The 14,749-nt window shown below is 51.8% G+C and overlaps 1 protein-coding gene across 5 annotated transcripts in view; it reads right to left on the bottom strand.

Moving 5' to 3' along the window:
* LOC137776849 (unconventional myosin-XVIIIb-like) overlaps positions 1–14,749 on the bottom strand; it is a 74,365-nt gene that overhangs the window by 31,653 nt on the left and 27,963 nt on the right. For 4 of the 5 annotated variants that reach the window (XM_068563547.1, XM_068563549.1, XM_068563548.1 and 1 more), the window contains exons 3-6: positions 13,913–14,055; positions 12,995–13,092; positions 11,881–11,944; positions 2,856–3,000 (exon numbers count right to left, since the gene is read on the bottom strand). In XM_068563547.1, coding sequence (XP_068419648.1) covers positions 2,856–3,000; positions 11,881–11,944; positions 12,995–13,092; positions 13,913–14,055 — 450 coding nt within the window. Of the gene's footprint in view, positions 1–1,057; positions 1,140–2,855; positions 3,001–11,880; positions 11,945–12,994; positions 13,093–13,912; positions 14,056–14,749 lie in introns of those variants that run through there. The other variant, XM_068563551.1, reaches the window with a different exon arrangement.

Raw genomic sequence — 14,749 nt, 5'->3', positions numbered from 1 at the left:
CCCATCAGAGGGGGTGCCCCAGGAGCCTCAGGAGAAGAAAGTCAGGCATCGAACTTCTCTGGTGACAGGTCAATAGACTGGGGGCTCCCTTAGCCTCTGTTTTGTCGCATCCGAGGCAGAGAGGGTTCAAGCGTGACAATGGAAATCGGAAGGTAGGTCCCAACCGCCCTGTCCTCTCCCTAGGCTTTGCTGAGTGCCGGGAGGGAACAAGACTATTCGAGTTGAGCAAAGCAGAGAGGCATGTGGCTGTGACACCCTGGGAGAGTCACCTAACCCAGGCTCAACAACACAATCTACTGAGGGACTGCCTGGGGCTAGAAGCATGGATGACCTGTCCACCACCCCTCGCCCTGGCCATTCCGTACATACCACCCCACACGTGTCCCTGGCCTGTCACTACAGGTACCTGTCTGCGCCTCTCTGCTTTCCTGGCTGCCGGACATGCTCAGCTCATGTATGGGGCAGGCTGGAAGGGCAGGGGGGAATGCTCCCCAGGAGCAACCTTCAACCAGGGAGAAGCAGGAGGCGATAGATCAATATCCCGGCTCCCTCGTCCCTCGGGTAATACACGATGAGGAGACATGTTCTTCAGAGTCTCCCAGAGATCCCCAGAGATACTGGCCCCCCACTTCCCAGAGCTAATCCACTCCTTAAGGCCCCAGCATCACCTGCCTTTCTTCCCTCACTTCCCTACTGGTTCCTCATGATACCCCCTCCCCCAAAGCCTACATGCAATTTTTGTCTCAGGGTCTGCCTCCGGGGAAAGCAGCTTAATTCAGCTTTCTCTCCTTTATTCCATTTAATCCTCACACCAACCCCAGTCTTGGCCCAATGAAAGAGGAGGCCTCTCTGAAGCTCAGAGAAGTTTGGTTTTGAACTCAAATCTGCCTCCCTCAAGCGCCCATAGTCTGGAGTTTTTTCTGGGGGGCTGCGTTGGGTCTTTGTCGCTGCGTGGGCTTTCCTCCAGTTGCGGGGAGCAGGGGCTACTCTTTGTTGCGGTGCGCAGGCTTCTCACTGTGGTGGCTTCTCTTGTTGTGGAGCACAGGCTCTAGAGCACGGGCTCAGTAGTTGTGGTGCACAGGCTTAGTTGCTCCGTGGCATGTGGAATCTTCCCGGACCAGGGCTCGAACCTGTGTCCCCTGCATTGGCAGGCAGATTCTTAATCACTGCACCACCAGGGAAGCCCCAGCCTGGAGTTTACTGCACCTAGACCTTCTGAGCCTCAGTTTTCTATTCGGTAAAATACGTTTGCTTCCTTCCACGCATCCCCAATCTACAGATGCCTGTGCCCCAACTCTAAACCTTCAACAGCTTTTCTGATCTGAACTGTGCAATGACATCCCCAATCCCCGTCCATTTACAAAGCTGGCTGATTTCCAAATGGTCAGGGCGTTGAGCATGGCCCACGGCTGATTTTTGGAAAAGGCAAGTGGCATTTGATTTTTCCATGTTTGCCCAGTTAAGCATGTCTGCCCTTGGCTTGGACCAACTGTGGACTCCCTACCTTCCCTATTTCTGACTCAGCATAACTTCTAGAAATGTCCAAAATCAAATCAGTGGACCAATGCAGCTTAAGTGTATGAAAATCAAAAGAACAGGCCACAAGGCCCACGGGTATGGGAATGGCAGGAATAACATGCCAGCATATTCCAAAGAAGTCTGCTGCCCCACAGAGGAATGGCCCAGAATGTCAGCCAGAGTCAACACATAGCTCCAGAGGACAGACCTCCATGAACACGTGTGTCCACTCAAAAAGTAAATTCCAACTCTATGTTCTGGGCCCAAAGGAAGCCACTCTCTACAGGAAACAGTTAGACAAGGACACAATCACAGTATAAGGTACCATAAGCCCCATGAAGGCAGGAGCCACACTGCTCTCGATATTGACCGTCTCCCTGGGACCTTTCGCAGTGCCAAAAGCAATGGCACAAGAGTCTGGTTAGGGAAGCGAGGAGCCTTGAATGCCAATCCAAGGCATTTTACTTGACATAGCAGACAAGAGAGCGCCTCGGGAGGAGTCTAAGCAGGGAATGGCACTACAGGTCTACGTTTTAGAAAGGAGCCCAGTGGTCACAGTGAGGGTGGAGCCAAGCCATCAGTAGTGACGCTACCGCAATAGTCCAAGCAAAAAAAGGATTAGCAAATACTTAGTCTAAGGTGATAGTAGTAAGAATAGGGAAGTCAGGACAGAAATGCTGTCACAGAAAGTATCTAAGGAGCAAGGTCAACGACTGGATAGGGATGGGGGAGGGAGAGGGACGATGAGAACCACTCGGGGAGACCAACTTGAAGCAGGGACAATAAGCAAACAGACAGTTAAGGATGGCGAGCAGGTTTGGGAGGAGGAGGAGAGCTGCGTCAGCTCCAGAGCATATGGCGTGAGCATCGCCAAGATGTCCAGACAGAAAACATCACCTTTAGTGCGTGGACCCAGCCTTCTCTCACCCGTTTCAGGGTGTCTCTTCTCAGCACAGTAACCACTAGCTACATGTGGCTATTTAAATGTACGTTACTTAGAATTTAATGCAATGAAAAAGTCAACGCCTCGGTTGCACCAGCTGCATGTCAAAAGCTCGACAGCCACGTACAGCTAGCGGCCATCCTGCTGGACAGAGAACCTCCCCCTGTCATCACAGAAAGCTCCACTGGACAGCGCTGGGTGACGCGGTTTGCTTGAAACATCCAGCCCGCTTCCTTCTCGGCACACCTGGCTCGGCAGCCCCCCCGAGAGCAGTCCCAGAGATGTGGAAGATGACAGGCTGACCCCGTCCCACCTCACGGAAAGAAGGGCCTTGTCAGGCACCTGCTGGCGGAGACAGCCGGCAGCCCAGGTGAGCCCGGCGGCAGGCACGTACCTTTGCAGGCCCCCGCCGCACCCAGGTGGTAGATGGCTGCCAACACCCGCCAAATGGCCCTCTGCTCGCTCTCCAAAACGCCCAGCGTCTCCATGGCGCCCTGGAGCTGCGCTAAGGCAGCCGCCGCCCTCTGCTTGTCTTCAGGCTGAGAGTAAGGGGAGAGAGGAAGACAAACAGGCCGTCACGGTGGAGGAAATGCAAACTTGCAAGTGGAAGCAGGGCTCGGTCTGGGGGGAATGTGTGGTCATTTTATGACCACATGGTCAATTACCCACGATTAAGCTAGGGAGTACTGACACACAGAACTCAGGCTGCTGGGAAAGTTATAAAAATCACGTCTATCTGACTTTGGAAGGCGACATGATTTTTATTCATTCGTGTGTTCATTCAATAGATTTATTGAGGCTCTGCACTGTGCTGGGCTCTGGAGAGACAGAGATGAGCGAAATCCAGAACTTGACTTTGAGGACCTCTCAAGCTAGAAGTGGAGAGAGACGTAAAAACAACTAAGTGTGAAACTGGCTAAGTGGGGGACTGTGGGATCTCAGAGGAGGGCCTGGCCGATTAATCCCACTCGAGAGAGTCAAAGAGAATGTTGCAGGAGATGAGACAAGATTGTGATTGAAGTCTGAAAGACAAATAGGCAGAGCTGACCAACTGGATGGAATAGAGGCCTGACGGGCAGAGGGAACAACGGGAACAAAGGACATCTTTGGAGACAACAGGTGCTCAACTGAACGTGGACAGAGAAGCAGGTATTTTTGGAGGTGGGGCAGACAGAGGTGGGGGGAGGAAATAAGCACGAGAAGCTGGCCGGTGCCATGGAGGAGGCCTCAAACACAATATTAAAGGGAACAGGCTTAAAACTCCAGCCACGATGGACAAACACGCATCCCTATTTACACTCCTGGACCCGTGGCAGACAACACCGATCGATGAAGATCCCACAGCAAACCAGCGAGTCCAGATTCTTTTCAGGATGTCCCCCCTTGCAGCCCCACCCAATGATCTGCCTCAGCAACTGAAAGAGACCCTGTCTGCCATCCCCAGGGCACACAGAGGGAAACTGCCAAAGATTTTTAAGCAGGAGGAAAGAGAAAATAGTATGACCAGATGTTTATGGGTTGTAGGGTGTCACTTTTCCTTCTTCAGATTTATGATCCCAATTATGTTTGTTTTTTTAAATAAATTTATATATTTATCTATTTCTGGCTGCCTTGGGTCTTCGTTGCTGTGCATGGGCCTCCTCTAGTTGTGGCGAGCGGGGGCTACTCTTCGTTGCGGTGTGCGGGCTTCTCATTGCGGTGGCCTCTCTTGTTGCAGAGCACGGGCTCTAGAGCGCAGGCTCAGTAGTTTTGGCGCACGGGCTTAGCTGCTCTGCGACATGTGGGATCTTCCTGGACCAGGGCTCGAATCCGTGTCCCCGGCACTGGCAGGCGGATTCTCAACCACTGTGCCACCAGGGAAGTCCCCCCAATTATGTCTGATTGAATATTAAAATTAGTCTGAAACTCCTAACTCCACACACGCCATCTGGCCAAGGAGACGCGACCCAGAAGCCTGCTGGGTTGAGAGGAAGTGAGCTGGGGATGAGAATTCTTCTGTCAATAATCCTCCAACAGATAATGAGGACCTGATTTGCACTTGGCCTGTTTACAGAGCTTGGGTGATGAACTGTAAGCTGTCAAAGCTGGCAGGTCCTTGAATTTTATGGAGTCCAATGCTTAGAGAGGGGACAACGCTTGCCCAAGGTCACACAGCAAGTTAGTATCAGATACAGGATTAGAATCAGGCTTTCTGACTCCCCGTCCAGGCCACTTGTCCCCTCCACTCAAGCCAATTCTTCTAACTGGGAAAGAAACCTGCAAGGATCATCGACCTACTGGGACAACGTCAACGCATGCAGTGACACTGAGAGATTCGCTGTGGGAACATTTCAATTAATAGCAGAAGCATGTTCCACTGATCTATCATATTTCTGGGGCACCACAGGACCACAAAAACCCTAGCAACGAGGAGCTCAACCTAGCAACTGCAGCTGCTCCGCTGGAGCAAACGGAGGAGAGGAAGGCATCTTACCAACATGCTCTTGGTTATTTATGAGATTTCAAAGTAGCAGAGAAAGGACACCAAAAGGACAGTGGCAACACATTTATTATGGCTCCCACTGTCAGCCATGAGCATTTGACTTTAAATTACAGGCAGACCCCATCATCTGCCACTTAGCTCATACGAACAGAAGAATTAGAAAACTTCCACTAAAGCTTGTTTGCTTCTTTTTCTCTCCTCCCCGCCTCCCCCGGTCTCTGCTGCAACAGAAGACACGGAGGGATGAATATATATGCTTCTGATCTAAAGCAATTAGAATCACGAGGATGTTTACAGTTCCCTAAACTTCTAGGGAGCCAGACACCTCTGCATAATGCCCTGACAAAAGCCAGTCCTTGCCTCAAAATCACGAAAATAGAAATCAGATCAGTGGGATAAATCAACTCACGGCCGAAATGTCTACCAAGAGGAGACTGGATAAACACTGGGTGGTCCAGCCAGGGCACAGTGATGGGGTACCATGCAGCAATGAAAAAGATCACGTCACTGATCATGCAAGCACATGTATGAACCCCACAGATTCCACGTGAGACAGAGGAGCCCTGTACAAAAGACCACGCACTGTGGATTCTGGTTACATGAAGTCCAGATGTGGGCAAAACTCCCCTATGGGAAGAGAAGTTAGGATGATGACTCAGGTGGGAGGGATGCCTCTGATGGGGTGGGGACTCAAGGGAGCCTTTACTGGAATGAGGAATGTTCTAGATGTTGAGCTGGTGTGGGGCTGCAGGTGCGTGTGAGAATATAATCATCACTGAGTTGTACACTTAAAATTAGTGCTTTCATAAACACCTGACTGTATGTCTCAACTGAATTGAAAAAAAGAAAGTGAAAAAGTAAAAGCTGACTCAGAAGATACCCAGGCTTTGTCTGATGCAATTAAAGACGCAAGGTTAACCCAAGATGGCAGGTAATTTAGTGCAAAAAATAAAATCCAAAATGTTCTCTCCACATTCAACCGGGCTGCATTTAGAGCACCCAGGAGATTCCGACAATGCAGAGAGAGGCCAGGTTTGGATTTGGAGGCAGACAGAACCGCGTGTTCTCTCGGCTCTGCGTCCCTGCGGTGTGACTGCACAAATCTCTTGCCCTTCCGCTGGAGGCTCAGTTTCCACCACTGTAGAATGAAAATAACAGCCAAACCTCCTCCCAGGCCACTGTGAGGATTAAATGAGTTGAAGTGCGTAAAGCACCAGCACAGTGCCCGGCACACAGTGGCACTCAATTAATGCTGGGCTCGACCCCATGCCTCTGCCCAGGCTGTCAAGCCTTCCAGGGACACCTTCCCTGCTGCTGCACAGCAGTCCCTGGCAAGTGAATCAGGCGTGGCCCGTCCTTGAGGGTCTCCCAGTCCAATAAGGGGGACAGATGTGCAGACAGACACTGACAGCACAGGGTGAGTGCTGGGCCTGGGGGGCTCCAGGGAGCGGTAAGGAGCCGACTTCTGGGAAGAAGCACTGAATGAAGCCACCAGCACGAGCAGGAGAAGCGGGTGCTGGGCGGGCAGGCAGGCAGGCAGCGTCTCCTAGCAGAAGGGCAAGGGGCTGGAAGGCATGGTGCGTTAGGTGCCAAGCCCCCTGAGGGGGCACGTGCAGGCCTCTCTCACAGGGTGCAGGGCCGCAGGGAGCCACGGTCTGCAGCTGGGCGCTGCTCTCCGGTGGAGGGCGCGGCACCGGGGGCCTCCCTGGCCGAGGGAACCGGCCCCTGGAGTTCTGCCCCTGGTTATAAGCACAGTCCGGACCTGGGGTCGCACTCTGCTTCACGGGGATGTTAACCACACCCCCTCCTCCAAGGCCAGGGTGGGCACCCCTGTGTCTCTACAACCAACCAACCAACCAACCAACCCAGGCCTGGAAGGATTCCCACGGTTCCAGCCCCTGGATCTGGAGCCGGATCTGGGAGGGAAATGCAGAACACTGACTCTATTCATTTGCAGAAGAAACGTGGGTGCCTGCACAGGTGGGTGAACTTGACGGAGACCACGGGGAGGGCAGGACAGGTGTCCAGCCAGAGCCAAGGGCTCCCTTTACCTCAACACTGACGGGTCCACGTTCTCTCCGGGCACTGCAAGTCCATTTAAGGAGGGAGAAGAGAAGGGTTAACTGAGCACCTACAATGCTGCACTAGGTGCTTTTACCTTGTAAGGCAGCTGTGAGTCTCTCCAATTGTCAGAGGAGAAACTGAGGCTCAGAGAGGCTAAGGCACTTGTCCAAGGCCACGCAGCTGGGGAGGGACGGAGCCACTATACGCCAGATTCTCTACTGAGCGCCCACCCTACGGGCAGACCGAGGGTCAGGGCGTTGCTCCACCCACTCCACAGGGGGAGAAACTGAAGCTGAGAGAGGAGAAGTGACCCAAGGCTGCACACTGGGGCACATCCCAGAGCACGCGGTCTGCAGCCAGGGCACAGACCTGAGATGACAGCGAGGGGCGAACAAGAGAGACAATGTGGAGTCAGGCCAACCTGGATGCCCTGCTTCTGCCACTTCAAAGCTGTGTGCCCTTAAGCAAGTAGTTTCACCTCTCTGAGCCTGATTACTCCTCCCAACCAACACATGTGATAATAATCCCTTCTGTCAAAGGGTCCTCAGGAGAATCAAGTAAGAGAAAGCTCCTGGCAGAGCCCCTGGCAGGAGGGCCTGATCCCCCATCCTTCTGTCTGGAGCCCGTTCCTCCACAGTTGATGCCTGGGTCATAAAAAATAAATGTGCCTCTGGCCAAAGCCTGGCTGCTGCCAGCCAGAAGCAAACGGCTGGGAGGCAAGGATTATTGTTATTATTATGACCACTGCTGCTGGTACTTTTTTAAAACATCAGTCTAGGTTGAGGAAAAATAAATTATAGAGGAGAAGATAATATGAAAGCTTTGTGATTTCAAATGTGTCCTGGTGCCCTAACAGATCTCAAATAAGTTCCATTTAAAGCTGAAATGTGGGGCTTCCCTGGTGGCACACTGGTTAAGAATCCGCCTGCCAACGCAGGGGACACAGGTTCGAGCCCTGGTCCGGGAAGGGAAGATCCCACATGCTGCGGAGCAACTAAGCCCGTGCGCCACAACTGCTGAGTCTGCGCTCTAGAGCCCGTGCTCCGCAACAAGAGAAGCCACCGCAGTGAGAAGCCCGCGCACTGCAATGAAGACCCAATGCAGCCAAAACTAAAATAAATAAATTTTATAAATAAGTAAGTAAGTAAAAGCTGAAATGTGGCAGGCAGGGAGGACGCAGCGCAGGGACAAGGAGGGGAAGCTGGCCATCAGCGAGCGAAGGTGGCCACGGAGGGCCAGCACCACCCCGAGGGCCGGCTTCCCCACGACCTGGCCCCGCCGCTCCAGCTGACAGCCCCCCGGGCCCACACCCTCAACCTGTGCTCTGCAACCACTGCACTGCTGGCTCTCCCCCACTGTTGCCTCTGCATCGGGAGCTCGGTGCAGCAGGAAGGCTGGCCTCACTGCACCTGCCTAACTTCTCTCACAGTCCAAGACCAGGTTGTACTCACCGCCTCCAGGTAGCCCTCTCTGATACAACTTCAACCCTCCAGGCCTGCCCATGTAATATTTGGGACACACTTAAAAAGAAGTATTCGATGTTTATGTGAAACTCGAATTTAACCGGGCATCGTGTATTTTTTCCAGTTTTACTGAATTAAAATTGACAAATAAAAATTGTGTATTTTTAGGTGTGCAATGTGAGGATTTGATATACATAAACATCGTAAAATGATTACCACAATGAAGTTAATTAATACACCCATCACCTCACATAGTTACCGTTTCTTGGTGTGTGGTACGAACACATAAGTTCTACTCTCACAGGATATTTCAAATGTACAGTAAGTCCAGTATTATTAACTACAGTCACCATGCTGTTAGATCAGTTACAAGATGAATATGGTCTAGGTATCCCGTATTTTTATTTGCTGACTCTGGCGACTTCGGGGGCTTGTACTTAGCAACTCTCATTCTTGGGGTGATTTCCTGACCACCAAATTCCTTCACTGAGTCAGTACCTGATGGCCCAATCCCAGAAAACTAGCCCAGGCTTCTATCAAAGACCGACGAATTTCCAGCTTGTATTTTTGCTCTTAGAGAACAAAGAAAACACTCTCCATACCTGCCAGGTAGCAGGGTGAGAACAAAGAAATACCCTACCAGTTCCCACAGATCAACTGGTCTAAAAAAACAACCCCCAGAAACACACAGAAAAAGAAAGCCACTTCAAACACCTCCTCGATTGGGTTCACACTGTGCCCCATTCCTGTATGCAGACTGTGAACAAACAGGTCAGGCTGGGATGCTCACGAGGGCCTGGCTTGAGCCCTTCTCCTCATCAAAACCAAGAAAACAAACAAGGCTCTTGCTGATTCAAATGGATACATGTGGCCCAACCTCATTAAAGAAAACGCAGCACTGGGATAGCCTCGCATCCCCTGCCGTGCTGGGGCCAGTCTGGGCTCCTAGCGCCGCGGAAACCAGGGGGAGAAGAGGCATGAAAGAAGAACATACTGCAAGTCCCCCCCCACCCCGTGGAGGGGGGTGTTAGGCAGGTGAAGCTGGGGGAGCCGCACCACCCCACTCCATCCCACTCCACTCACTGTCGAAACAGACTCACCTACAGTGGTTCTCAAAGCGGGGTCCCTGGACCCACAGCTTCAGCATCCACTGGGGACTTGTGAGAAATGCAGATCCTCAGGCCCTAGCCCAGACCTACTTAATCAGTAACTCTGTGGATAGTACCCAGCAGAGAGAGAGAGTGTGAGACAGCCTTACTGAGGTGTAACTGGCAAAAATAAACCACCCATCTTTAACAAGTACAGTGTGATAAGCTTTGACATCTACACCCGTGAAAGCGTCGGCACTCAAGACAATGGACACATCCATCACCCGCAAAAATTCCCTTTCATAATCCTCTCTCCCCTCCTCCTGCAACCAAAACCCCAGGCAACCATTGACCTGTTTGCTGTCACAGCAGATTCGTTTGCATTTTCTAGAGTTTCAAATACATGGGATTATATGGTTGTACTCTTTCATCTGAGATTTCTCGCTCAGCACAATTATTTTGAGAGCCATCATGTTCTTGGATGTATCAGCAGTTCATTGTTATTACTGAGTAATATCCTACCTTTATGGTTTTCTATAATGAATTCATCCATTAACCTGTTAATAGACATTTTGGGTAGTTTCTAGGTTTTGGCTAGTACACATAAAACTGCTAATGAGCTTTCATGTAAAATAAATTTTGCACGGATGTACACTTCCATTCTCCTGCATAAATACCTAGGAGTAGACTAGCGTGCCACGTGGGAGGTGTATGTTTAACTTTGTAAGAGCCCGTTTTCCGAGACGGTGCACTATTTTCCACTCCCACCAGCAGGGTATGAGAGCTCCAGTTACCCCAGATTCTCACCAGCATTGGTACGATCAATCTTTTCAAGTGTAGACACTCTAGTAATTGTGTAGTAGTTATTTCATCATGGTTCGAGTTTCAATTTCTTTAATGACTAAGGATGTTTAATATACTTCCACATGCCATCTAAGTATCTTCTCTGGGGAAGTCTATGTTGAAATCTTTGGCCCATCTTTTTTGTTGGGTTATTTATGAGTTCTGAGAGTCATTTATAAATTCTGGATTCAAAGACTTTTTCAGATATGTGATTTGCAAGTATTTTCTCCCAGTCTGTGGCTTGTATTTTCATATTAACAGTGACATGCAAAGAGCAGAAGTTCTTAATTTCAACAAAGTGCAATTCATCAATTTGTTCTCTCATGGACTGTGCTTTTGGGGTCATATCTATGAAGCCTTTGCCCGATCCAAAGTTACAGAAATTTTCCTCCTGTTTTCTTCTGGAAATTTTATGATTTTAAGTCTTACATTAAGGTCTATGATCCATTTTTTTTGGTCGATTTTTGTACATGGTGTGAATTTGTGGACTGAAATTCTTTTTTTTTTGCATGACGATACCAAATTATTCCAGCGCCATTTGTTTCCCTGACACGTATGTTTGGAAAAGGGCTTCAGAGTAGAAATGATTCACTCCCCTCTGCCTGGTAAGCTCCTACTCATCCTTCAAAACCCAGGTCAGATGTCCCCTTGGCTAAGAAGCCTTCCCTGACTGAGGCCAAGTAGCTTTCATCTATCCTCTGGTGTACAGAATGTTGTACAAACTCTGCCATTTTTCTTATCCCACACGATTGCATTAATTCCCAAGTCTTTCTCTCTTGATAGGGTGAAAATTCAGGGATGAGGACCATAATCCCAGCACTCAGCACAGGCCTGGCACAGGGGGTGATGGTAGGAGTGGGGGTGGGGCTGGGTGACTCAAAACAATTTTTAAAATATAAAAAAATAAATAAAAGAATAAACAAGTGGACAATGTGCTTTTTTAAACAACCGAATACCATCTCTCAAGGCCCTACTCACAGGCCCCATCTTCCAGGAAGCCACATTAATCATCAACAATATTTCCTAAGAAAACTGCCACTGACTGATGTAATCCAAGACCAGTGCTAGCTGCTTTCTGCACATTGTTTCATTTAAGCCTGACAACAGGTCCATGAGGCAGATACCGCTAGCTACTGTTGTTATTTTACCGAGGAGGATACAGACCTTCAGAGAGGCTAGGGTCCATGCCTGAGGTCACATATCCAGTAAGTGTCAGAGCCGGGGTTTGAACCCAGACAGCCTGTCCCGGAGACTGCGCCCTTACCTCTACACAAACCACCTCCTGGTTCCCTTTATTAGCACAAGACTCATTTCCCTGACAAGCCCAGGTCCCATAAAGGCAACCCTGCCTCCCCCACGTGACCAGCCCTTGCCAACTACTCACCCCAGTGGCAGAGGGACGAGCCACACAGGGGACCCTCCCATCTTGGCCATGGGGACACAGACACCCACTCACACCCAGAAGGACCTCCTCTTTACCTTAGGCCACACGCCCATGCCGAAGGAGCTGCTGTCTGCCAGATGGTGCAGGTACAGTTCTGTCCTGGAAACAGAGAAGGGACCAGAAGTAAGGGAGGACCCACCCACACCAGTGGCCTGGCAGGGCAGGTGGGCATCATGGCACGGGGCTCCACAGAGTGCCCCAGGTGGCCCCGGGGTCTGCCTCAGGCCCTGGCCCTGCCTCCCGAATATTCCTCACTTGCTGCCCTCAATGGGCCCTTCTTAAATGAAGGCCTTCTAGAAGCTTCCTTACTCCTCAGTTACCCTGCTCTGAAAACTGGGAGTTTCCTCTCTAATCTGCCCTCTCTCCAAAGGGTAAGGTGCCCCTCTGGCCTTAGCCAGGAGGCTCAGGACAGGTTGGGCCTGCCCTTCAGACGGGGGTGGAAGGCAGGAGACAAATGATGGGGGACGTAGAGGCAAACTGAAAATTATCACCCCTCGCCTGGGGTGAGCACTCCCTGGAGCTTCACTAGATAGAACCTTACTCATTCGTTCAACAGATGAGGAAACCAAGGCTCACAGACAGGGAGCCACATGTCCAAGAATTCCCAGGAGTCAGCGAGGGGCAGAGATGACTCCCTGGGCCACCTCCCCCAGAAGGCCCTCCCAGATGAGTCTTCTGGCTTCTCTGCTGTTCCACCTGGTGCCTCCTCGCCCTGAGCTACCTCAGGTGCACCCAAGGCTCTCACAGAGTTTAGGAGCTTCTGGAAGATTTGGGGTCTGCTGTTCCTTGCCCACCTCCCACGCTGCTGTCAGAACCTGTACCAAAATGTCACCGTCACAGCAGACATCCACCACCACCCCCCAGCGTGTATGAAGAGCCATATGTGAATTATCTCACTTAATCCTGTAAGGTCAGTCAAGGTACTATTTCCACTTTACAGAGGAAGAAACTGAGGTTCAGAGCAGGTGACACCTGGCCAGGTTCACCTAGCCCAGGAGCAGTACCAGGCAGCAGGAATCAGAGGCCAGATTCCTAACCACTGGGCTCCACTGCCTCTCAGCTCTGGGCAGAGGCAGGGCTGGGGCCCTGGAGAGCGGAGGCCCCTTGTCTCACTGCCCTCGGCCGTCCCTGCTCAGCCCAGTCGCTCACCTGAGATCCAGGTCCAATCCGGCTAGCATCTGGGAGAAAACCTCGAAATTGCCTTCTTCCAGCTGCCGGGCCACGTGGCTCTTCTCCAACAGCATCGTCTGCCAGGGGAGAGGACAGGCGCCGGTCAGCACGAGGCCCCGCTAGGCTGCCCGCACACCCCCACCAACCCCCAGGCCCACTCTTCGAGGCAGCACCTCAGGCCCCAACTTGGCTGGATGCCTCCAAATCAAAACGTGCCAGGCCTTTGTCTCACTGATTCAGAGTCCACGCAGGCAATCAACGAATGCAACGGGCTCATTCCGATGAAGGAATCCAAGGGTACTAACAATTAACCCAGAGCCGCCCTCCAACACACTCTTATGCAACCGAAGCCCTTAATAACTTGACCCACATGGTGATGCACGGTAGACTTTCCGGGCCGGGACAGAAAGGGATTTATCGTGCACCAGTGAGTCTGGGTATTCTCCTAGCTCCACATACAAACAACCCTTCTAATAACCTAATCCTGTTTTCTGTTCAAACAGAATGTTTGCGGGGGGAAGGGGAGGAGACGGGTGATTTCAGAGAGAGGAACAAACAGGCCATGTGCCTGTCACACACGGGCTGCCGCAGAAGGCCAGCGAGCGCCTGTTTAATTTCAGCTTACGCTTTTAAGACCCAGCTAATGAGCGGCTGAATTATGTATCTACTCATGAGTATTTCATCCCTGTGATACTCCGAGGCACAGACGAGCCGCCGTGCTCGGGGAGGAGATGTCTGGGCACTGAGCGAGGTGGGGAGGAGCTGGCCTTGGCCTGGGGAGCGATGACCATTTAGACACATTCCAGGGTCCCAGCTGGAGGCGTGGGCCCTGCTGAGGGGGGCTGAGGCTACTGCAGCCCCAAAGAGCCCCCTCTCCCTCCCACCCAGAGGCCTCACCTGGAGCTGGGTGGCCGTGACTCGGCCTGTGGCGTTGAAGTCCAGTGACATCACCATGGAGAACCGGGTGGCACGGCGGCTGTGGCCGGTGAACACGGAGCCAAAGGCCCGGAGGACAGTGAAGGTGGCTCGAATCTTCTCCACTGGTGGGGCACAGACAGGGCATCACCCGTGGCCCGGGTGCTGCCACCCCCACCTCTCACAGGACCCCATTCTGGCCCCAGGCCCCAGCAGGGCCCCCTCCACTCCCCCAACTCAGCTCTAAGCCACACCTCTTCCGCTGCTGGGCTGGCCCTGTGCTGCAAGCAGGGGCGCGGGGGGAGCAAGAGTGAGCCCAGAAGGGGAGATACACACACCTAGGATTGGTACGATCTGAGTGACAAGGGCTGCCCTGGGGCCTCCTGGGCCTGGTGGAGTCTAGGAGCAGGGCAGGGCATTCACATTCTTGGACCTGCTCTCGGGGAACGCCCATCACAGCCAGCTCAAAAAGCCCTGCAGTCCCAGGCTTTTTAACATAACTATTTAACGAGCACCCACTATGTGCTAGGCACCTGGATACAGCCTAGCCTGACTCCCACTCCCCCAACACACACTTTCAGCAGAACTACATTCTGGGAGGGCCTCTCCTTGCTGTATCCCCAGCTCCTAACAGGGCTCTAACCTGGGCCAGGTGCAGAACAAGTGATCAATAAAGCATTGGAATAACCCCAGTGGAGAAGCAGGATAGTACAATGGTTAAACAAGCTTGAATATGGCCTCTCCCCCTTGTTAGTCACCTGATTTGGAGCGAATAAATTAACCTCCCTGTGCCTCAGATACCCCATCTATAAGATGGGG

This window comes from Eschrichtius robustus, chromosome 14, assembly GCF_028021215.1.
Source record: "Eschrichtius robustus isolate mEscRob2 chromosome 14, mEscRob2.pri, whole genome shotgun sequence".
In the NCBI taxonomy this organism is placed as follows: Eukaryota; Metazoa; Chordata; class Mammalia; order Artiodactyla; family Eschrichtiidae; genus Eschrichtius; species Eschrichtius robustus.
Note: the sequence above shows the minus strand (reverse complement) of the source record. Positions and strands in the feature narration are given on the sequence as shown.